This window comes from Mus musculus, chromosome 7 (genome assembly GCF_000001635.26).
Source record: "Mus musculus strain C57BL/6J chromosome 7, GRCm38.p6 C57BL/6J".
NCBI classification, from domain to species: domain Eukaryota; kingdom Metazoa; phylum Chordata; class Mammalia; order Rodentia; family Muridae; genus Mus; species Mus musculus.
In genome coordinates this window covers 6,284,656-6,309,256 of record NC_000073.6, presented here as the reverse complement: position 1 = coordinate 6,309,256, position 24,601 = coordinate 6,284,656, and the positions used below count along the sequence as shown (strand labels likewise).

The window sequence follows — 24,601 nt, the reverse complement described above, 5'->3', positions numbered from 1 at the left end:
CAGTTCCAGGGAATCTGATGGCCTCTCTGGCATCTGAGCACCAGGCTTATGAGTGGTGCGCATACATACACACAGGCATATATATATAATTTTAAACTTTTTTCTTTTTACTTATTTTTCTCTCATACATGCTGACACCAGCTTCCACTCCCTCTACTCCTCTCAGTCCTGTACCCCCCCACCCTCCCACACACTCAGCTCCCCAGAGCCACTATTCCTCCATTTCCCTTCAGAAAAGAATAGGCCTCTCAGGGATCTCACCCAAACACAGCAAAGCAAGAAGCAGTAAGACTAGGCCCATGCAGGCTCTGTGAGCCCCTGATTCCTGCTTAGTTGGTATCTTTGGGCCATGCCCTCCACCCCTCTGGCTCCTACAATCCATCCTCCCCTTTTCTATAGTGTTCCCTGAGCTCTGCCTACTGTTTGGCTACAAGTCCCTGCATCTGCTTGATATACTCACACAAATAAGATAAAACATTTAACTCTTTAAAGGAAAGTTTTAGGGGCTGGAGAGATGGCTCAGTGGTTACGAGCACTGACTGCTTCCAAAGGTCCTGACTTCAAATCCCAGCAACCACATGGTGGCTCACAACCATCTGTAATGAGATCTGAGGCCCCTCTTCTGGGGTGTCTGAAGACAGCTACAGCAAGTGGGGCTGGAGCTAGCGGGGCTGGAGTGAGAGCTGGAGAGTTGCCTCAGTGGTTAAGAACACTGACTGCTCTTCCGGAGGTCCTGAGTTCAAATCCCAGAGACCACATGGTGGCTCACAACTATCGGATGCCCTTTTCTGGAGTGTCTGAAAACAGCTTACATATAATAAATAAATAAATCTTTAAAAAGGAAATAAAGGAAGGTTCTAAAGGAGAGGGTGGGACAAGACATAGTACCCAAGGATACCTCATGCACATTATGACAGCTCCTCCATGTTGGGAGCGACCCTGTTTGAATGTTAACTGCCTTGTCAGCCATAAGTGCTTACTTACAAAGTCTTGGCCTCTGTAGTAAAGTACTAGCCCAGCTGAGTACAAATAGACATAGATCCTGAAGTCAGTGGAGAACAAATAGCTATAAATCTTGTGGACAGGTGCCTAATAACCCTTACTGTTCTGATCTTTCTGCTGAACTGTTTACCCAGTCAATATCCTGTTCCTGGGAATAGGTGCATTAGCCAGAGACAAAGCGACGCCCCTCCACCCCCTTCCTGCTCCTACAAGTATATAACCTGTGTGGGAAAAACAAAAATTTGTCAGCTTGACCAGGGACTCCTGACTTGCTGTCCGTTCTTTGTGTTTCTTTGTCCCCCACTCTCTTCCAGGTGCCCCTCAAGTCCCTGTTCGACTGCCTCTCGGGTAGGGACACCTCCAGTTGGGCCTCACCTGGAGCCTCCTACCAGCTGGGAATGGTGAGCCTGTGGTGGTGGACATTTCCTATTCAAATCCCAATGTTTGTGCTCAAAATTAGAACCCCTATAAACTTTTCTTAACAATGTAAACAAATACTATAAGCTTTTCTTAACAAGAAACAGATGTTCTCTTAAACGGCACGTGCAGAAGAGAACATGTAAAAGAACCTCTTTGTATATAATCTAATCACACAAAAGAACACAGACTTTATTTTTTATACAGCTTACAGATGCTGGAAAAGGGGACCAAAAAAAAAAAGATACATTGAACGTATTGGATGGATCAAAGGAAAGCAGCCAGTACCTTAACCTAGGAGGTCTTCCATGAACCAATCAGCTTGAGCTGCTATAACACAGCATCACAGACGAGCTGACTTAAGAGAAATTAGGTTCTCACAGTTCCTCCATAAGCTGGAAGTCCAAGGTGAGCGTAGCAAACTGGTCAGGTTCTGGTAGGATCTTTTCTTGGTTTGCAGATGGCCCGCCTGTGTCCTCACATGGGACAGGAGACAAGGTCTCTGATCAATAAACATATCAAAAAGGCCCATCTGCACCACAACTCCATTAATCTCATTTGAAAATATCATCACATTGAAGGATTAGGGCTTCAACATGTGAGGTTTGCGATGGCACAAATATCCAGACCATAAAAACCCAAACACATATCTCAAGAGTAACTTTCAGAGCAAATAGCCGTACTGCATGAAAACACTGTTTACTTATATAAATATAGAGGATTTATTTCCAAGTAAAAAAAGTAAAAAATAGCTTCTCCCTGCTCTCAAGTTTCTCATTCTTCAGTATCTCCTGCCCAAGCCCCCAGCCTGTCTTACTAAATGTTCGCAGTGTATCTTCACAACCATGGAGGCAGTGTGACCACTGTAACTACTATTTCTAGCACCCTAAAGACTCACTCTTCGTCCTCACCCCAACAAAGCTCTGAAGGAGAAAGAGGCACCCTGCTTGGTCTGGTCTGCCTGTTAGACTTAACACTCTGTTCTCCTGGGACCTCAACTCAGGCTCAAAGCTCCACCAGAAAAGTGGACTCTAGCTCCAGTTCCATCTCATTGTATGCATCCAATAATATGTCCTGAATGCTGTACTAGAAATGAAATGCCAACCGAAAAACCCCTTCACTCACAAACCCTGATCCAAAATTCTGAGCATACCTCAGCTGCTTTCAGACCTTCACTTCAGAATCTACCGACTGCTTTGGTTTTTTGGCTTTCAAAGGGAGAGTATCATAACATGGCCCCGCAGACACAAAACATTTTGTTGGCAGATAGTGCACTCCCTCCAACGAATGATTGCGGATTTGTGATTTTTCAGCATTATAATGGTACAGAGGCAATATCTATTCAACTAGGAATTGAATTGGGTCTAAGTGTGATCTTTCCCTAGGCTGATGATAAGCAGGATGATAACTCTCACGATGCTGGGCAGCAGGATCAGGCCACAGCTTCCAGGAAGCCACAGGGTCAGGAGAATGAACAACTGGGACTCCACATTGCGCTGTGCTGCTAAATGGTCACATTTGGTAGGTCAGGTATAGTAAATATATATTTTGTCTCAAACGTTACAACTTACGATGAGTTTCTGGGACATACATCATCATAAGGTCAAGAACACTTACGCTCACTTCCCATGTCTCTGAAATCCTTTTTAGATTTTGCAGATATAGCGACAGCTTTAGGGTGTTTCCTCCGAATGTATACTCTGATGTCGAATCAGCGATGAGCTCCGACTATAAGCCTTACCACATTTGCTACATTCATATGGTTTCTCTGAAGAGTGACTTCTCTGATGTCGGATAAGGTCGGAACCACTACTGAAAGCCTTCCCACATTCATTACACTCATAGGGTCTCTCCCCAGTATGGCTTCTCTCATGGAGAATGAGGGAAATGCGCTGAGCGAAGGACTTCTTACAGATTTTGCATGCGTAAGGCTTCTCTCCAGTGTGAATTCTTTCATGCTGCGCAAGATGAGCACTCTGGCTGAAGGCTTTCCCACACAGATCACATTCATAAGGTCTGTCCTCACTGTGAATTCTCTTATGCCGCGTAAGAGATATTCGGTGGCTGAATGCTTTCCCACATTCTTCACACTGATAGGGCTTCTCTCCGGTATGAATTCTCTGATGTTCACTAAGAAATGACTGGCGGCCAAACACTTTACTACATTTATTGCACTTGAAAGGTTTCTCTTCCGAATGGATGTTGAGATGCACTTTAAGATTTTTCATCCCACCAAACATCTTTCCACATTCCTTGCATGCAATGAGTTTCTTTTTCCTTTTATGAATTTTCTGGTGCTGAATAAAGGATGAAAGGCGACTACACACCTTCTCACACTTGCTGCACTTAAACTGCTTCTCCCCACTATGAATTCTTAGGTGCAGAATAAGGGTGGAGAGCCGTCCAAAGTCTTTCTGACATTTATCACATTTGTAGGGATTCCCTGAAGTGTGAATTCTCTGATGGAGCATTAAGGCTGAGATCCTACTAAAGGACTTCCCGCATTTCCCACACATAAAAGGGTTTTCCGACTGGCAAGTTTTCTGCCTGGCACTCTGAATTAAGGCCTTCTTACTTTCATGAGTTTTCTTTCCAATACAAACTCTTTTATGTACAAGGACTGGCTGCTTTTTGAAGCCTCTTTTGTATTTATTGTATTTTTGTATTTTCTTTCTGTTGTGACTCCTCTTATGAAGTAAAAGGGATGACATCCGACTGAAGACTTTCCCACACTTCCTGCACTGGTGAACGCTGTCAGTAGTGTGATTATTACGGTGTAGACTGAGGGAGGGGCATGAATCTGAGGCCTTCTCATGGTGAAAACTTTCCTTTCCATTATGAATTCTTCTATGTATCATAAGAGTTAACTTTTTATTAAAAATGTCCCCACACTTATCACATTCATAGCTTTTATTCCAATTGTGAACCCGCTGATGAAGAATGAGGGATAAGATCTGCCTGAAAACGTGTCTACAAGTACTGCATTCATAAGACCTCTCTCCAGTGTGAAAGTCTTGATGAAGTTTAAGAGATAAGCTTCGAAAAAAGGTTTTCCCACAAAGATTACACTTTAAAGATTTCTTGCCTGAATGTTCCTTCTTGGATTTGCTTGGGACTGAACTCTTGTTATGTTTTGCCTTCTCTGTGGGAACCTTTTGTTGTGAAGAAGTTGGTTTCTCACAGATGCTTGGCCCAGATTTGTGACATGAATTTGGTGGTAACTTCTTGGTCTCATACTTAGACCCTGATTCTGAAAAACACCAAGAAGTTAGGATTAGTAGTGAAGAAATGAAGCTCGGATAATAAAAAAAGGAGTCATTATAATTAGTGATTATAACAACCCAATGTTAACGAGAACAATGTGTCTTACCATAGTTCCCATTGCTATATTAAGGTCTTCTGATGATTATTTTTAATCATTGGTGTGACAAAATACAGAATCACCTAGAAGAAGGGAGGGCCTCTGAGGATATCTTAACTACCTCAATTGGGCAGCACTAATCCCTGAGCTTGGGGTTCCAGAGTGAATAATAATAAGAAGAAGAATGAATTATTAATTATTACTATTGTGGGTGGTGCCATTCTCTAGGCTTGAGCAGGAAGCTAGCTGAGCAATGCATGCATGAGTTCCTCTCCCTACTCTTGACTGTGGATAAAGTGCCCGACTGCTGCACGTTCCTGCTGCTTTAACTCCCTCAGTGATGGAGCAGCCTGGGATTATGAACATCCTTTCTCCCTTAAGTTGCCTTTTTCCTGGGAGTTTAATCACAGCAACAGGAATTCAGGAATGTCTGAAGTTTGAAAGTGAATAAACCAAGTTTTTATATATGTGATATAGTTTATCTCATATGCCACATTTAGCTCCAGACTGTTCATCAGTTAAATGTAATTTACCATATGAAACGTTCCCAAAAGGGAATATTTACACAGAAATGTTACATGGTTACTGGGACTAATAGTGGAAATAGAAATGAACTGTAACCTGTCTCGAAAAAACAAAAAAGGAAAGAAAAAAAAAAGGAAATTAACTGTAAATGGGTAAAAGAAATATACCTGTGTTATAAAAATCATCTAAAACTGGATTATTGAGACATCAAACTTTGTAAATTAATAGGAAAATGGATTATACTCTTTTCTTTTTAAAGAATGAGTTCACTATATTTCTTTCTCTTCTTTTGTTTTTATTTGTTTGTTCTGTTTTTGTTTTTCGAGACAGGGTTTCTCTGCACAGCCTTGGCTGTCCTAGAACTTGCTCTGTAGACCAGGCTGGCCTCAGACTCACAGAGATCCACTGGCCTCTGCCTCACAAGCACGAGGACTAAAGGCGTGCACCACCATCGCCTGGCTGAACAATACTTTCAAAGTAAGTGAGTGTCTCTATAAAGCTATAAATACTAAAAGCATATTCTTGAATACCAAATACTGAAAACCACAAATATACTAACAATTAGGATTGAGTGGACATGTAAAACTATAAAAACTTTAAATTTAAGAGAAACAGCCGGGTGTGGTAGTGCATGCCTTTAATCCCAGCACTCGGGAGGCAGAGGCAGGCGGATTTCTGAGTTCGAGGCCAGCCTGGTCTACAAAGTGAGTTCCAGGACAGCCAGGGCTATACAGAGAAACCCTGTCTCGAAAAACCAAAGAGAGAGAGGGGGGGGGAACCCTCCAAGAAAGCAGAGTAATACATTAAGCTAAAAAGAATGAATCTATTATTTAGTGATCAAATTGGAGTAGGACATATTAGTCTGAAATGGCTGAAAATAATTACTTGTGCTGATAACAGTGATGTCATGTCTGAATTCCAGGCAATCAGGAGGCTAAGTCAGGGAGATCCTGAATTCAAAGACAGCTCAGCACATATGCATATATGCAAGCCAATATAATAAGAAATTGTCTCAAAATTAAAGGAAAAAAAGTACCTTTAAGAGAATTCTTTTTTCAAATAATAAAGTACTTATATAGCATATTGATTATAGACCTTAATTTATTGAGGCACAATAAACAGAGAACTGTGCTATTCAATACAGTAGCAACTAGTCACATGTACTGACTGGGTACCTAAAATGTGGCTGGTATGATAAGGGGTATGTTATGTGAGTATAAAATAGGTATATAGCTAAGTGTGAAGAAGGGCTATAGCCAGCCTGAGTATGGCAAACATGGCTCTAATAGAAGCCCTTCTCTCGTTCCCTCTCCCCTGTAAACCCTTAGATTATATTCCTAAAGCTACCCACCAAGGATTATTCCCTTATTTGGCCAATCCCTCCTCCTGAGACTGACTACCACAGTCCAGGTATCAAAGTATTGAAGTGCAGCAATCAAAAGCCGCCTTTGGCTCACCTAATTAACATGCACAATTAAAATTAAACATCTGGGGCTGGAGAGATGGCTCAGTGGTTAAGAGCACGGGCTGCTCTTCCGAAGGTCCTGAGTTCAAATCCCAGCAACCACATGGTGGCTTACAACCATCCGTAATGAGATCTGATGTCTTCTTCTGGTGTGTCTGAAAACAGCTATAGTGTACTTAGATATAATAATAAATAAATCTTTTTAAACAAATTAAACATCTCATCCTAAAATGGGGGTTCCCCCCTTTACCTTTATAAACTGCCATTTGCCTGTGGGCCACATCTGTCTCCTCTCTATCCAGAGGCAGTCCTTTGTCCCTTTGGGACAAATACTCTTTCTCCCGATTCCTTGTTCCCTTCCTCTTCTCCCTTATCCTGTCTCCTGCTTGTTGTCTCTGATTCCCTGCCCTCTGTCCCTCTGGGGCAAATCAATCTCCTTTGTGCTGAGAGCTTGGTCTTGGTGTGTCCTGTGCCAACAGCAAACCTTCCAGTGAATATGTTCCATTAAAAAGGCAAGCAGACCATCTCACTGTAGAAATAGTGAGCACATACTGTAGCATTTGGGTCATACCAAATTATTAAAGAATATTAAAGCAAGGCCCTGCATGGGCGATGGTAACACCACGAGCGCTCTGCAAGAGTCTTGATTGCTGACTGTCTTTCCATGCCCCGTCATGGTCTTTAAATTGGATGGGATTGGGCTGACCAGACAGCTCAGTGGGCTAAAGCATTTGCCACCAAGCTTGACCTGGATTTGATCTACTGGATCAAGGTACAGGACAACCTTCAAGTTGTCCTTTCATCTCCAAATCTGCACTGTGGTGTACGTGTATGTGTGTGCACAATGTAATGTTTTAAAAAAGATTTATTTTATGTATGTGAGTACACTGTAGCTGTCTTCAGACACACAGAAGAGGGCATTAGATCCCTTTACAGATGGTTATGAGACACCAAGTGATTATTGGGAATTGAACTCAGAACCTCTGAAAAAACAGCTAGTGCTCTTAACAGCCCAGCCATCTCTCCAGCCCAGCCATCTCTCCAGTCCCACCATGTAATTTTTTAAAATTTTGAATGAAATGGATACAATTGCTACCTGACAGGAATTTTCTGAGAACTATAAATAATAAATACAAAATTTCTGGTCCATACTATCTCCTCCATCTGTTAATTCTGATGTTCAAACACCTGAGAACTGAAGCTTTTTTGGTTTATTATTGATGTTGGGTCATTATGAATAAAAAGAACAAGACTATTCAAAGTGTCTTCAATTATCTCGATTGCCAGCTGGATACCCGAGAGACACGCCCCTGGGCTTGCCAGCTGGATACCTGAGAGACACGCCCCTGGGCTTGCCAGCTGGATACCTGAGAGACACGCCCCTGGGCTTGCCAGCTGGGTACTTGAGAGACACGCCCCTGGGCTTGCCAGCTGGATACCTGAGAGACACGCCCCTGGGCTTGCCAGCTGGATACCCGAGAGACACGTCCCTGGGCTTGCCAGCTGGATACCTGAGAGACACGCCCCTGGGTTTGTGAAGCTTTATTCTGATTAGGATGAATGAGGGAAGACCCTCCCATTGTTGGGTGTTGCATAGCGCTCTCCTCTAGGATTAAAACCATCCATCTTGGAATGAAGCTCATTTAGACGCAGGGTGTAGGAAAGCAGGTGGATAAAATAGTTATGTTGTAAAGGCGGAGATGATTAAGACGTAGGATGACAGTCCACCATTCAAGGAAACTCATTAAGGCACAGGATATTCTAAGAAGAGATAAAAATCATATTATCCTGCAGAGAAGCTTGCTAAGATCGGAAAGTAAACATCAAAGGTTTTTGGAAGTCCCTGAAACTGAACAAATACGTTAGGCTTCTCTCTCCCTGAACATATGCAAGCAGTCAGTAATGGTTCCTGAAAGACATTCTCAAACAAAAGAGGCTCAGACTCTCTGAGCTGCCTGCAGAGTTACTCCCCAGCCTGTTAGACAGACGAGGCAAGTTGTACAGAATGCTCCGGTTATACAGCCTTTGTGAGCTGTTTCTTGTGCTGTTGTGTAGCAGTGTCCTCCAAGATTGAAACATTCCACTCTGTTTGGAACCTCTTTGGGTAAAAAGATAAATACCTCAAGATACCATCAGGAAGTCCCTGAATCAGATCAGATTCACCAGGCCCCCTCCCTGCGAGAGTAAATAATAAAAGTCGAAAGGTCCTCTCAGACAAAGGAAGCTGAGCGGCAAAGAACACTGAAACCAAACCAGCTGCCTGGAAGAAACAGACACCAGCTGAGCAGCCTGGAGGAGGCTTAGATCAGAGTCACTTGGAAAGAACACACTCCAACCTGGTGAGCTGCCGGCAGGATACATGGTATGTTCCAGGTTCCCAGTTTCTGCAGGCTGTCACTCATGCTGGGGTAGGCCTGGGTGATGCAGCTGTCTTTCAGTCATTTCTGCTCCTGTAAGTAACCCCTCACCCACACTCCTGTTAAGTAACTCCCATAAAACCCATTGGTTCATCAAGTTGGACTCTGGTGACACCCTTGAGTTGGTCTGTGATTGGTTCCCTGTCTGGGGTGAGCAGATGTTTGTCTACCTTGAAGAGACTCTAGCTAGCTTGCAAACAATGGCTCTGATAGGCCTTGCCCTTGTCCCCCATTCCATCTGCCTTGCTAAAAACCCTTAGACTACATTCCTAAATCTGGGCCGCAAGGTCTAGTCTCTTATTTGGCCACATCCTCTTCCTGAGACTATCAGGGTCTAGCTATCAACTATTGAAGTCTAGCAATCAAAAGCCCCCTTTGCCTCACCTAATTAACCTATCTAATTAAACACCTCATCCTAACACAGGGTTTCCATTTTACCTTTATAAACCATCATTTCCCTATGTGCAATGGCTGTCTCCTCTCTATCCAGAGGCAGTCCTTTGTCCCTCTGGTTTCAAATACCCCCCCCCACACACACACACCCCTATTCCTTGTTCCCTTCCCCTTCTCCCTTATCCTCTAACTCCCTGTCTTTGTTCCTTATTCCCTCCCCTTTGTCCCTCTGGGCAAATAAATCTTTGTGCTGAGAACTTGGTCTTGGGGGGCCTGAGCCAATACCAATCTCTTACACACCTCTCCCCAGAACAGTGTTGGATTACAGGGGGTGACTCTATTACATAGGCAGAGGTCCTGGACTATGTAAAAAGAATGTTGGGTGAACACAATATAACTTGACAGTCACAGCTGCCCTTTTGTGTTTAATGCTTAAACAACAGTTAATGAAATGGGAATAGGAGGCATGGCCTTGTTGGGGTAGGTGTGGCTTTGTTGGAGGAGGAGCCAGCTTTGAAATTTCCAAAGCATACACCAGGCGCCTAATCTCAGTCTCTCAGTCTCTCTCTCTCTCTCTCTCTCTCTCTCTCTCTCTCTCTCTCTCTCTCTTCATGTGTGTGTGTGTCTGTCTGTCTGTCTGTCTCTCTCCCTCTACCCCTCCCCTGGTGTCTACAGATCAGGATGGTAAAGCTCTCAGCTACTGCTCCAGTACCATGCCTGTTTGCTTTCTACCATGATGATCATGAACTAACCCTCTAAAACTGTAAACAAACCTCCAATTAAATGCTTTCTTTTATAAAGCTGCCTTGATTATAGTGTCTCTTCGCAGTAACAGAACAGTGACTAAGACACCTCTCTCCCTTAAGTTGCTTTTATCAGCGTATTTTACCACAATTGACAGAAAGGTAATTAAGAGAGAAGACTGAAACACGGTGGAGAAGGGGGTTGAATGTTAAGAGTCAGGACAGAGAGGAGTGTGTTCCCTACACTCATGAATTCACTGCAACTGAGAGAGCCCTCACTTGAACTTCCCACGGGGCCTTAGGGAAGGTCCCTGAGTCCCCTTCCCTGCCCAGCCAATTAATGTCAAGGTCACCAGAACCACCAATCATTATGTGCCTAGTTGCTGTTGCTATAATCTGCCCTCAAAAATTGTATAAAAAGCGTATGAAAGAAAGAGAAGGGGTCGCCTCTGTTCTGGGTGCAGGATAACCCCAGCCCACTAGGAAATAAGCCCCTTGCATCATCTCCTCTCTAGAGTCTCAGCTGAGGGGGGTCCCAGTAGCTAAGGCTCACTTTAAGCCGGACACTACTAACCGTCTCCTGCCCAAGTTCAAGCCAACAAGATCAGTCAGTATTCTAGCGGGCGACACTAAAAAAAAAAACCCTCAGTGGTTTACAACAAACAAAACAAACAAAAAGCAAAAGGGGACATACAAGGGCGTGGGGGTGGGGGATTGGGAAGGCTAAACTGCAGGAACTGTTGAAGGTACAAAACACCTCCCGAGCAAGTTCTCAGCACAAAGGAGACTTATTTGCCAGAGGGACAAAAAGCAGGAAATAAGAGACAGACAGGAGGACTAGGGCGAAGGGGAAGGGAACAGGTATTTGTCCCAGAGGGACAAAGGACTGTATCTGGATAGAGAGGAAACAGATGTGGTCTATAGGCAAATGACAGTTTATTAAGGTAAAAGGGAAAATCCTGTGTTAGGGTGAGGTGTTCAAATTTAATTGCTATGTGCATTAGGTGAGCCATAGAGGAGTTCTGATAGCTGGACTTTGGTAGTCAGACTCAGGAGGATGAAGTGGCCAAATAAGGAAATGGATCTTGTAAGCTGGTTTTTAGCAAGGCAGAGGGAATGGGGGAGAAGGGCAAAGCCTGTTGGATTCATGTTTGCCATGCTCAGGCTGGCTAGAGTCCCTTCAGATATAATATACTATATGCATATATATAAAGTTGTCTTGGTGGCCTAATTCCAGCCTCAGGTTTGTAGACAGGATACCCAGGGCAGGCTGGCTAGCAAGACTAACTGTGGAGCTCTAGGTTTGACTGACAGACTCTGCCTCAGTGAGAAAGATGGAAGACTGATGGAGGATGGTTCCTGACACCAACCTCAGATCACCAAATGCACCTACACACTGTGCCCACATGCAAACATGCACACATACACATGCTCAATGCATGCACATGTGTGTGTGACACACACATACACACACACACACACACACACACACACACACAGAGGAGAGAATGGAAAAAAAAGAAGTTTTTAAAAAGACCAACTTTCCTATAACCAAACAGAAAACAAGAAATAAATAAAATATGCTTCAGGATAGAATGAGAAAAACATTTTTTTGCTTTTAGTTTTGTTCTATTTTTATTGTTGTTGTTTGTTTGTTTTCTGGTTTTCTTGAGACAGAGTTTCACACGTAACTCTGGTTGGTCTGAACTCACCAGGCTGGTCTTGCACTCACAGAGATCCACCTGCCTCTGTCTCCTAAGTGCCAGGACTAAAGGCGTGCACCACCCCGAGCAACATCTTTTCTTTTTAAAACAAAATAAATAGTAGTAGTAGCTGTCCCCCTTCCCCAGGGCCTGTGACTTTTGAGTCATGGGATTTTGAGCAAGAGTGTAATATGAGGCATGAATTTCCCCTTGTGGAGCAGGACTCAGATCCAATCAGAGTGGTTGGTTACTTCATAAACCTTCACGGTAACATTACACTAGTGGGCATACCTTGCCTGGCAGGTTGGTACTGCTTTGGCTTCTTTGTATACTTAACTATCTGGGATTTGAACATGAAAATGTCCCCAGAACAGTTCATGTATTGAGGACTTGGCCCTTGGCTTGTAAGTTGAATCACTATCAGGGGATTAAACAATGAGAGTTAATCTGCTTTCATTGGTAGATTAGTATCTTGATGGATTCCTAACAGGCTGGCAGTATTGAGAGGTGGTGCAAAGCAAGAAGTTGGGCCTAGATGGCAGAAGCAGGTCACTGGAGATAGGCCTTAAAAAGATAACACCTTGTCTCCAGCCCTCTCCTGTCATCTCTGCTTCCTGGCTACTATACAGTTGAGCCATCCTGTCGCAAAGCAATTTTCACCACCTTGGGCCTAAGCACAATGGATCCAGTCAACCCTGAAATGAACCCTCTGAAGCCAAAAACCAAAATAACCCTCTCTCTTTTACGCAGTATTTGTCAGTGACAAACACATACTCTTAGAAGCTCACAGTCACTAAAAGCTACACAATGTTTAAAAAAGCTAAACAATGTTTAACTGGGACAATTTATCCACATAGGGAACGAGTAACTGAAAGGGAGCCAAAAAGAACAGTTAGAGAAGCCGGGTATGGTGGCGCATGCCTTTAATCCCAGCACTTGGGAGGCAGAGGAAGGCGGATTTCTGAGTTTGAGGCTAGCCTGGTCTACAGAGTGAGTTCCAGGACAGCCAGGGCTACAGAGAAACCCTGTCTCGAAAAAAAGGAAGAAGAAGGAAGAAGGAAGAAGGAAGAAGGAAGAAGAAGGAAGAAGGAAGAAGAAGAAGGAAGAAGAAGAAGAAGAAGAAGAAGGAGGAGGAGGAGGAGGAGGAGGAGGAGGAGGAGGAGGAGGAGGAGGAGGAGTTAGAGAAGCTATGAACACCTCTTAAGGAATGACAAAGTCATGCAAGTGTGAGCGCCATCGATCAGCTGATACCTCTTCTGATCGGAAGTGAGAAAACAAAGTCATGGGGTGCTAGAGGGGATACAAAGATACAAAGGCAGGCTGAGTTTCAACTTTGGGTCCACCAAGTCACTGAGCCTCTCAGGATGGCAGTGCCCCATTCACCTAATGCGACCCAATTCTCCCACTATAGCATTGCCAGGAGGAACCTGTATCTCAAAGCATTCCTGACACTGTTGGGAACAAGCAAAATAAATCTACTCTAAGTACTACCATTTCGTTTTCAGACTCCATTTAATAGGAAAAACCAAAGTCAAGGTCCCAGGCCCTAGAGGAGCTGGAGATTTCCCAGCTGAACAGCTTTTTTTTTTATGAGGAAACAGTTGTCTGGGTCCAGACATCTCAAGGACAATGTTTCCTTTTTGCTGGCAGGGTCAAGCTAAGTTCATGTTCCCAGGACCACAAAGCTACTCCTAACCTGTTCGGTGAAAACTCCCTTGCTCAACCCCTATAGAAATCATTTTTAAATTCCAAGTTTCCCTTTCCCGGCCCTGTCTCCTGGAATGACAACTCTAAGACTAATTAGTCATTATTAAATGCCTAGGCTATAAGCTTTGGCTCATTCCCTGACTAGCTCTTAACTTATTTAACTATTTAATCTATTCTATGTGTGCCACTTGGTTAGTTACCTCTCCTTCAGTCCTGGCCAGCTTCTTCCTTCTCATCTCCTCAGCATCTCCCTCAGTGTCTCTCCAAGTTCCGATACCTGCTAGTTTACCTCTATCTCCTTGTTCTGTCTCCCGTCTCATATCGCAGAGCTCCCCCCACTTATCTTATACTCTTACTATTTCCCAGAATCCTCTGCCTTCCTGCCAGTGTCCCACCTATTTCCTGCCTCAGCTTTTTTATTGACATGGGGTGAGTGCTTATAAGAGATTCTTTCTACAAACCCCTTCTGTCAAAGTATGATTAGACAATGCTACAGCCCAGCCAGTTCCCCCTCTCTTTATGGTTTTGTCCTTTAAATATGCTGTGCAATTTCTCTTCAGAGTAGTAGTTCAGCGCCTGAGCCTGTTCTGTGGCCCTGATGGATCAGTGGCAGCTTGATTACAATACATTTTTGTCATCCACATTGACTAGTGTTTGAGTTCATGTTGGATTTAAGCAGACCCCCCACAACACCACCAAGTAGAGACTAAATGGACATTTGTTATTCTCACCCTAAGGACTCACACTGTGACCTGACCTCTTTGCACAGGCCTGAAGCTTTTCCATGTGTAGTGGGGAGCCCTCAAGCAACACTTCAAAGAGGACACCCCCTCCTGATTGTGCAAAACAAACACAGGGCAGGTACGGTTGTTTCAGGAAAAGAAGCTCTGGCACTTAATCAGCCACTGTGAACTTATGTTTAATGGGAGGAAGGGTTGAGAGAACAGGATCAGGCCTTGAGGCACGAAGAAGAGTGTTAGATAGGAAATGGTTCAAGGTATCCAAGAGTGATTTGGGAAATTAACGGGAAGAAGGGGTTTTAAAAACAAACAAACAAACAAACCTGCAGAGAAGTTTCTTTTAAAATGAGAGTAAGAGATAAGAAGAGACGATTGGAGGGGGAGGAGGAGGGAGAGGGAGCACTCCCATGGCAACTGCCTATGAATCATGAACTTATTGGCTGCTGGGAGAAGACCATAGGAACCTCTTCCAGGAAGTCCCCAGAACAGCCAGTAAAGAACTCCATCAACCACAGGAGATATCTGACTATTATAACTATTTCAAGGAGTACTAGGCTGCATGGTGAGGGCCCTCGGGACTCAATCAGGTTTGGGGGGGGGGGGTTGAAGTGTTCCCTTACCCTCCTATCCTATGACAACACAGGAAAAAGGCAACGCAACATCTATAAGCCTGGCTCATCATTAGATACTATATCTGCTAGAGTCCTCCTCTTAGAGTTTCCAGCTCTTAGGGTTGTGTATGACAAATTTCTGCTGTGACCAATAGCCCAGTGTATGCGGTACTTTGGCTGTCATTCGCAGCTTGAATGACAAGACGTAGACCTTGGTTCTCAGTCACTCACCAGGACCCCAGCGCCTTCTTGATGGCTCTATCACCCATGGTGCTTTCCCTTTCTCCAACAAGGCGATGATATTTGGCCTCCGGCAGGCAAGACCTACACATGGGACAAATACAGGAACCAATCATTAAGTGGGCACCACTGAAATCAGAGCCAAGTCCTGTGTTAATAAAATGTGGGTTTGTCATCACAGTGAGAATACACTGTGAACGTGGGGATACAATGTGAGGGGCAGCTGCAGAACGGGAGGATGGTAGGAATAAGTGTAGACATGGTGATTTTTTTTTTCTATTTTTTGAAGGAGTGTGAAGTTTCAAGACAGGGTTTCACTGTGTAGCCCTTACTGTCCTGGAACTCGCTTTGTAGACCAGGCTAGCCTCAAACTCAGAGATCTGCCTGCCTCTGCCTTCTGAGTACTGGGATCAAAGGCATGTGCCACCACTGCCCTGAGAACATAGTTATTTCTAAGAAATGTAGATTCATGACACCAGGCACTCAGCTTCTAAAAACTTTGACCCTCCAAAGTGGTGTCTTTCCTATATGCTAATGAGATAGTGCGTGCACATGAGCTCCTCAGAATCAGCTAGAGAAATCAACAGTGATTATAACTTTGGCCTCTATCCTGTCCCCTAACTTCACAAGAGGGCTGGGGAATCAAATCAATTCCTGACTGATCAACCAAACCCATACAATGAAGCCTTTATAAACCCAAAGGAAGAGTTCAGAAAGCATGATAGAGTGGGCATGGAGACTCTGCACTCTTCCTTGCAATTTCTCCTGACTCATCTCTTCATCTGCAGTTTCTACAGCATCTTTTATGCTGAACCAGAAAACTTAAAGCCCATACCTGAGTTCTATCAAACCTGGGAGAGGGCAATTTGTAGGAACCTCCAACCTACAGTTAGGTGGGAACTCCAGAGGCCTGGACTTGTGAATGGTATCTGTGGTGGTTGGCACTTAGGGAGTGGCACTATTAGGAGGTGTGACCTTGTTGGAGGAAGTGGATCACTGTGGATGTGAGCTTTGAGACCCTCTTCCTAGCTGCCTGAGGACACTCTTCTCCCAGAGGCCTTCAGATGAAGATGTAGAACTCTCAGCTCCTCCTGTGCCATGCCTGTGTGGATGCTGTCATGCTCCTGCTCCTGCCTTGATGATAGTGGACTGAACCTCTGAGCTTGTAAGCCAGCTCCAATGAAATGTTGTTCTTTATCAGAGTTACCTTGGTCACAGTGTCTGTTCACAGCAGGAAAACCCTAACGAAGTCAGAATTTGAGGTAAGGATAGTCTTGTGACACTGAGCCCCTAATCTGTGGATCTGATACTGACCCAGGCAGATAGTCAGAATTGCAATGTCAGCCTGATATTCAAGTAAGAGCTTTTTGTGTATTGGGGTAACCTTCTGCTCTGATATCAGACTATTCTGGGCTTGAATGGTTAAGTGTGAGAGTTGGTTTTAATTTTTCATATAGAGATGATGAAAGCTAAATTATATACAGTAGAGTTGTTTAACTCTACAAAATAAATTATTTTTCTGAACATAGGGCCAGGTGCTTCTGGCACGAGGTCTTATGCTATCACCTTTCAGCTCTAAATCATCCTCATTCTATGATCCACTGGGATGTTAGACCTCCACTCAAGGTTCTGAGGCCAAAAAAGCACATGTATGAAAAAGCAAGTAGTATATGCATTGCTATATGTTAAAATATCTATAACTGTTACACATACACACACACACACACACACACACACACACACACAGAGGAAGAAAATAGCAATTGGATCCATTGAGGATTTACGAAGTCAGAGAATTAGACTTTGCATGGCCTCAAGCTCTGCAATCAAATGTGCCCTTTGCCAGTTTTGCCAGTTTTGCCAGTTTTGCCAGTTTTGCCAGTTGGGGTTCTATTTCAGTTTCCAGTTTTCTTTGAATCCCTTATTCAGAACTCATATAAGCAAACCAGACAGCACCCCCCCTTCTCTTTCAGAAATCCGAATTCTAGCTTTGCAAGGCTCTTCCTTTCAGCCCTAAAATGCTATCAACTCTTCCTTTTCTCCCCACAGCCTTCGAGGTGGTAGCTGCATCCCTGTTACACCTCTATAATAAATCAATGTTCAAGTTCACCTTTTAATACTGTCAACTCCTTATAGTAAATTCTTTCAAAGCAACAAATGATAAAAATTCCATGGCAAGGGGGGCTGGAGAGATGGCTCAGAGGTTAAGAACAATGGCTGTTATGCAGAGGACCTGGGTTTGCTCCCTAGCACATACATGGTGACCTACAACTGCCGGTGACTATGGTTCCAGGGGATCTGATGCTTTCTTCTGGCCTCCATAGGTACCAGGTGTGTACACGGTGTTCATACATACATCCAGGCAAAACGCTCATATACATAAAATATATAAATCATAAAAAATGTGCAGTTTCGCTGGGTGTGGTGGCGCATGCCTTTAATCCCAGCACTCGGGAGGCAGGGGCAGGCAGATTTCTGAGTTCGAGGCCAGCCTGGTCTACAAAGTGAGTTCCAGGACAGCTAGGGCTACACAGAGAAACCCTGTCTCGAAAAACCAAAAAAAAAAAAAAAAAAAAAAAAAAAAGTGCAGTTTCCATATGACTCACCCATTCCATTTATAACCAAGGGAAATAAAAACATATGCCCCAAAACCTATTCATGAAAGCTCACAGCAGTAATTCATTAAAAGTAGAGCAACATAAACACCCATTGGTTAATGAAAGATAAACGAGATGAACTCTAGCCATACAATGTAATGATTCAATAATACATCAGAATAAAGTACTGATATGTGCAACATCAGTTGTGAGCCTCAAAACATTATACTAAATGAGAAAAGGCCATACAGTTATGACTCCATTTGTATACAAGGCTCAGATTAGCAAATCCAAAGAGACAGAATGACAGCTAGGGATTGCCCACTCTCACAGGATATACAGACATGGGAAATGAATTGCTCTTGACTACCAGGTTTCATTGGAGAGTAATGAAAAAGGTTCCGTGGTAACTGATGTCTAACTCTGTGACTACAGTAAAAAACCAACCAACTGTGTGATTCAGAAACAGACACAGACACAGACACAGACACAGACACACACACTTTTAAAAGAATGCACACAACTTCCATTTTCCTGAAAAGACCCTAACAACTCATGCCCTTCACAGATTGGTTCTGGATTACTGACTGGGGCTGGGTGGGGCTGGGGTGGGAAGTGTGGGCCATGAAACCTTACCAACTGAGACAGGGAAGTGTGGGCCGCGACACCTTACCAACTGAGACTAGATTGTGATAGTTCTCCAACATGACATCCTCGTACAAATCTTTCTGCATGGGACTCAGCCATTCCCATTCCTCCTGGGAGAAGTAGATGGCTAAGTCCCCAAAAGTCACTGGTGCCTGAAATGAAAGAAAATTACGAGTCTATTCAACCAGGAGCTTCAAAAGTGCTTTCTGCAGGGCTGGAGAAAAATGGTGACTACAGGCGACATATCATGACAGGGGTTAACAGACCAAAAGAGCAGAGGTATTAAATAAATTTAATAGCATATAACATAATAACGTAATAAAATAATGAAACTGTTATTAAAGATTATGCTGCTTTAAAAAAAACAGCAATTTGGACTTACTGGTTTTTATAGTCAAGGCATTTTTTTCTCTAAGTACCTAACTATACTGCTTCACTCAGTAATCACCCTTAGTAGTAGTAAGGCATTGCCAAGAGGATCATAGTAATACTACAAATGAGGAAACTAGGACCTAGAGAGGTGAGGTAAATTATTCCAGTTTCACATAGCTACTAAATAATGGAGCTGGCATTCAATCGTACCGTCCGGCTCCTTCCAAATTGAAATCTGTTCTTTAATCCGGTTACCAGTGGTTCATCACAACACAGGAAGATGATGTGTACGGGGTGGAGGATAGACAGATGTACACGTTCATTTGGGCGTGTGCATGTGTAAGGGTGCACACATACCAGGCAGATGGAGAGCCGGGGTCGGTCAGCTGTTCTCCACCTTGTTTTCTGAGCCAGGGTCTCTCGCTCAGTCTGGAGCTCCAGGGGCAGTGGGATTTATTACAGGTGGATATTATTACAGGTGGATATTATTGAACCTGGCCTTTATTTCTTTTTTTCTGACTTTTTGTTTTACATTTATCTACTTATTTGTGTGTGTGCGTGGAGAGGGATGTGCCATGGTGCGAGATGGATGTCAGGAGACAGTTTGACATTCTCTCCTACCACAATGTAAGTCTTGAGAACCAACCTCAAGTGGCCAGGCTTGGTGGTGGTGCCTTTATCTGATGAGCCACTGCCATCTTCCTTAGCTCCAGGAAAACTTATATAGAGTACCTAGGCCTCGCTCTGGGTTGGCTATTGGTATTACTCCCATGAAAATGGTTGCGGGGGGGGGGGGCGGGGGGGGCAGGGGGGGGGCGGGGGGGGGAGGGGGTGACTGTGCGGGACCAGAATGAGCCAGGGTTACAGTCACCACTTACCTTGGATTTTGATTTCCCGCGGACTGCAGGCATCCTTTCCTCCCGCTGCTGATGGTCCACATTCAGACTGAGGCAGAGTGCTAGCAGAAAAGAGATGAGGAAGCTCAGTGGCCCTGATGTCCCCAGTCACCTGTGCCAGGCCAAGGTGCCTGAAATAAGCCCCCCCCCCCCATCATTAGAGTCAGGAAGGGGCAAGAAGAGAATCACACAACATTGTCTGTTCCTATGAGCTCCTGGCCAGGACACTAAGGAAGAGAGTACAGACACCTACCTGGCCACCCATCTTATGGCAGGTGACTGCAGGTGACAGGTACCGTAATGAGAGTCAAAGCAGGAAAGTTGCTGTTCCCAGGCACTGTTTGTTCCGGTGGGGACAAGGCACCTGAACCAATCCACAGGGCACGTAGTGATTTGGGGTCAAGAGCAGGAATCCTTACTATTTCCTTCACTCCTCCCAGAGCTACAAACCCAGAGAAGCTGAGTGACAAGAAGCACGTGCTGAGCCGGGCATGTAGCTCAGTTGACAGAGTGAGATGGCCTGGCATGCACTAAGCCCCAGGTTTCCACATCCAACATAACATAAACTGGGCATGGGGGGCACATGCATACCCTAAGAGGTAAAACAAGGGCCGTATAGCGGACCAGAGAGGGGTGCAGGAGTTACGGTTACCTCTCTAAGAAGGTAGCCATAAGCTGACATCTGAATGTGAGCCACAGGGTACAGGGAAGACACTTTTCCAGGTACAGCCAAGGCCCTGTGCTAATGAAGCCCGGACTTGATGTGTAGAGAGATATAAGAAGGCTGTGTGTAGCCAGAAGTGGGAGGGGTTGGGATGGGGGTGGAACGTGCCCTTAATCCCAGCTAGGACTATACAGAGAAACCTCCCTCACACTTGGACATCCTACCCCACTACCCCCCATCTCCCCCTCCCACCCCCACCCTCTGGCAAAAGAAAAAAAATGGCTGTGTGCTAAGACAGAGTGAGGTGAGGAAGGCTTGTGGAACCAGATCAGGAAGGTGACAGTGAGCAGTTTCTGTGATAAGATATAACTGGGGGAAAGGTGAGAGGAACTGAGCAGGAGAGAGACTAATCAGACTTTCTACTTAACAAAATTTGGAGGTGGCTACACGGCATAAAAATGGCTTTGGTGACTGTGGAGAAAGCAAATGGTGTACTAGAGTCAGTCATTAGGCAGCTATCTCCAAAAAAATGTGGACAAAGTGCAGCCAGTAGGGACTAAGGAAACCTCTTTACCCATGTGTCCACAGGAGTCTCCATTCTGAATTTAAGAGCAGTGCCTGTGTAGCCCTGTCGTGGAAATCTATTTGTAAACCAGGCTAGACTTGACTTCACAGAGACTCACCTTCCTCTGTCTCCCATGGGCTACTGTGTGCTAGCATTAAAGGTGTCTGGCCTGAGGCCCTTCCCACTCCCCACCACTCCTCTACTGAAGCCTTCAAGCTACCTTGATAAGGAAGACACCCAACAGGTTCCACAGGTCAGGGTAGGATGCAACTTTCCCGCAGGACCATTCTTGGGCAGACACCAAGAAGCCAGGTTGCTTGCCTAGGGATAAAAGGAGTCTGGAGGGTGTGTGCACCACTGCTCAATCCAGAACCTCTGCTAGAGGTGAAAGACGGCCAAATTCCAAATGTAGACACTAAAACTCCTTTGGAATTCACCACTACAACCCTACCTGTACACAGGCCAACAACACAACAGCAAACCTCCACCGTCAGCACTACAACAAAGGCCAGACTCTACACCGCACTCAGTATGTCCCAGGCATTGTACAAGGCATTTCACCTGTATTATTTCACAGTCCGTTTAGCCTTTCCATCAACACTCTGATGAGCGCCATTTATCCCTTTGTACAGAAGGAAAAGTCTCATCCTTAACAGGTTCAGTTTCCCAGACTAGGCCATCACATCTCCTCCTCTAGAGGAGCCCGTTGCCACGGTAACAAATGAGATGAGGCACGATCAATCACACACTGGCACACACTCACAAAGCCATTGTCATCTGATGGCTCACTGTATCTCTAGACTTTGATAAATAACTTCATCAGCCTCTCTCTCTCACACACACACAAACACACCCGCCAACACTCTCACACCAGCACAGCTAGTGACATAGAGATACTCAGAACTGTGTGCCCACACCCTTGGGCCCCTCTAGCCTGCGGTGGCCTCCTTTCCCACTAGGACCTGTACAGTCACCTGTCCCTGGGCCCCACAGGCCGAGTGCCCTCAGACTATGATAAACAGCTCCATCAGTCTATCACACTCACACACAAGTACAACCGAGATGCTCAGAACTCTGTTCCTACATCCACTAGCGGCCCCTTGTAGTGTCTTCCTTTACACAGGGCACACTGGTCACATCACGCAGTTGGTGGTATTCGCACCTGTTTCTTGGGGCTCACAGGCCTAGTCGGTCTCTCCCTCTCCCTTCCCCCCTCCCACTTCCCTTCTCCCGCGCCCCCCTTCCACTTCTCTTCTCTCGCGCACACACATATACACACGTGGAGTCTCCTGAAGGATTCTCATACTGTGTTCACCCCACAACAAACAATATACGCCAAGCATACACGAAGCTTCAGGCGTGCACCCGAATCAACTCAGATCACCAGAGCGACCCACGCAAACAGGTCTCTGTCTCTCTCTGTCTCTCTGTCACACACACACACACACACACACACACACACACACACACACACACACACACACGCTATCAATCATTCCCACTGAAGGAAGGCTCGCAGTCACCAGACCCCCTCACCTGTCTCCCTGCTGCGTCCTCCGTCTCACAGCTGCCACAGAACTGCTAGCAACAGAGCTCCCGCGCCTGCGCACTCGCCTCCCAGACCCCCAGGGATCCCTTCAGGGCCTCTCCCCGGTCCCCCCGCCCCTCCAGAAGGACGCAGGCCAGTGCGGCCCCGCCCCCAGGGCTTCCCCCGGAGCGCGGAGCCACGCCCCCTGACACGCAACTAGACGCTGCAGTCGCAGAACCCCGGAGACAGCGCGAGGCCACGCCCTCAATAATTTGGTTGGCTATTCTGCCGACCCGTGTGCGCCCTCCTACGCTAAGCGCTTTTCTAAGGGGTTCGGCCAAGCTCCCGTTAGAGTCCATTCAGCATGCGTCCTTTCCGGGATGCTTCTCCTAGCGTTCCACACCTCGGACTCACTGGGCTTCCACGCGCCTTACGCCGTGCGCAACCGCGAGCTTGTACCGCCAACCTCAGGCTTTGGCAAGAGACTAAGGATATCCACGCCCAAAAGGGTGTTTCCATCCTCGTTGTCGCCTGTCTGGAGACCTTGTGACCCTCAGAGGAGAGGACAGAGTTTCTTCTGTGGCTGTTTAGAAAGCCATGGGGGAAACGATGGGCACGTGAGAAGAGGAGCGTTCCACCTTGGAGTCTGATTGAAGACTCTCCACAGCACAATTCAACACTTATAAGGCCGTACTCCCTCCCAAACTATAAACCTGAAATTTTCTAGGAACTCAGTATAAATCTCACGTAAAGGGGAAAGGCCTGCCCTAAACCTCTTGAGCAACCCTAATGATTTCTGGTCCTACCTTATCAAATTATAACTCCATTCAAGCCACTTCCGGAGTCACTTTACATCTCACCAAGTAGAAAGAGAATAGGGGTAATACTTGAGGAAACCCTAGGCTCAGTGAAGGACAAGGAATGACTCTCGGGTCGCACAGCAATCACCAGGATAAGGGTAGACTAGACACCAGACCCTGTTATGGCATCCCTTAGCAAGAACACAGTCATTGGTGTGTGCACAAGTGAAATGCTGTCAGCTGCACAATTCAGTATACCCAACCTGCGTATAAATATAAGTGCCTAGAGAAAGGGAAGTGACTCATTTAGATCTTCAGTCAAGACAGTGATGAGCGTCAACTGTGACATCTGAATGGTCATGTGGGAAACAACGGCACTACTGAGCAAACACAGCATTTCATTTCACCGATGGGAAAACTGAGGTTCCAAGCACATTGGACCTTACCTGAGGCCCCAGAAATAGGAAGTAGGAGGGAAGCACAGAGGTTAAGTTCTACACATCATTTCTCTAAAGGGGAAACCAAGAGACTGAGAGAGCCCCAGTCCAAGAATGGGGGTACAGGGTGGGAGGCTCCAAAGAAGAAGTGTGACTCAGATTCTCACAAGTCTTTCAAAACCTCCATCTATCCAGGAGAAACTATGATGTTACTACCAAAAGAGGCAGGGAATTCGTTATCTTGGAGACCAGAAAGGGTGAGACTAAAGGTTGCATTCATTTCCCAGTGAATGAAAACTAAAATAAAATAAAAAGGGAAGAACATGACTGTTCCTAGGTATGGTAGATGAGAAGGTTTATTGTAGATAAAGGGACACATAGTCAGAGGCACGGATGTCTGAGAGAGTCCAAAGTGAACATGACCCTAAGCAATATGAGGAGAGGGAGGAGGGGAGAGAAGAGGGCTAGACCAAGAGGCCAGGAGGCTAAAGAGAGTAGGTGAAAGGACCAGGTAACCAAAATGATTGGATTGCATAGGGAAGGAGAGCTGGGGGAAGGGTGGCCCAGCCCCTGGGCTGGAGAAGTTTAGGGTAGAGGGCAGAGTATGCCTGCCAGGAGGGCCCTGTAATAGGTACAAACTGAGAAAGGCAGGTAGAACCTGGTGGCCAGGTCCCCTTTAATATCTTAAGTAGGCACTTTTGTCTGGGGCTTGAAACTTAACACCCAGGAGACCTCTTTGGACCTCAGGAACGTGCACGCCTTGCATGCTC

At 45.3% G+C, this 24,601-nt stretch overlaps 1 protein-coding gene across 7 annotated transcripts; it reads right to left on the bottom strand.

Annotated features, from left to right (window-relative positions):
• Nucleotides 1–1,373: 1,373 nt before the first annotated feature.
• On the bottom strand, nucleotides 1,374–23,062 carry Zfp667 (zinc finger protein 667). Of its 7 annotated transcripts, XM_006540154.3 has the most exons (7): nucleotides 22,603–22,942; nucleotides 21,287–21,387; nucleotides 20,091–20,201; nucleotides 19,820–19,899; nucleotides 18,595–18,721; nucleotides 15,316–15,408; nucleotides 1,581–4,669 (listed from the first exon to the last, which is right to left on the bottom strand). In XM_006540154.3, exons 4-7 carry the CDS (start codon nucleotides 19,850–19,852, stop codon nucleotides 3,093–3,095), a joined length of 1,830 nt encoding a protein of 609 aa, XP_006540217.1. In that variant the 5' UTR covers nucleotides 19,853–19,899; nucleotides 20,091–20,201; nucleotides 21,287–21,387; nucleotides 22,603–22,942; the 3' UTR covers nucleotides 1,581–3,092. The 7 variants fall into 7 exon arrangements, with proteins under 7 accessions (NP_001020099.1, XP_006540217.1, XP_006540219.1 ...); XM_006540156.4 differs by lacking the exons at nucleotides 20,091–20,201; nucleotides 22,603–22,942 and adding an exon at nucleotides 22,998–23,062; XM_006540153.4 differs by lacking the exon at nucleotides 20,091–20,201.
• Between the last annotated feature and the right edge of the window lie 1,539 nt (nucleotides 23,063–24,601).

Coding starts and splice junctions, on each gene's coding strand:
- Zfp667 (XM_006540156.4), bottom strand. CDS start 19,852: ATGCCTGCAGTCCGCGGGAAATCAAAATCCAAG. Junction 18,722..19,819: donor GCGGGAAATCAAAATCCAAG/GTAAGTGGTGAC, acceptor CTTTCATTTCAG/GCACCAGTGACTTTTGGGGA. Junction 15,409..18,594: donor TCACAATCTAGTCTCAGTTG/GTAAGGTGTCGC, acceptor TCCCATGTGTAG/GTCTTGCCTGCCGGAGGCCA.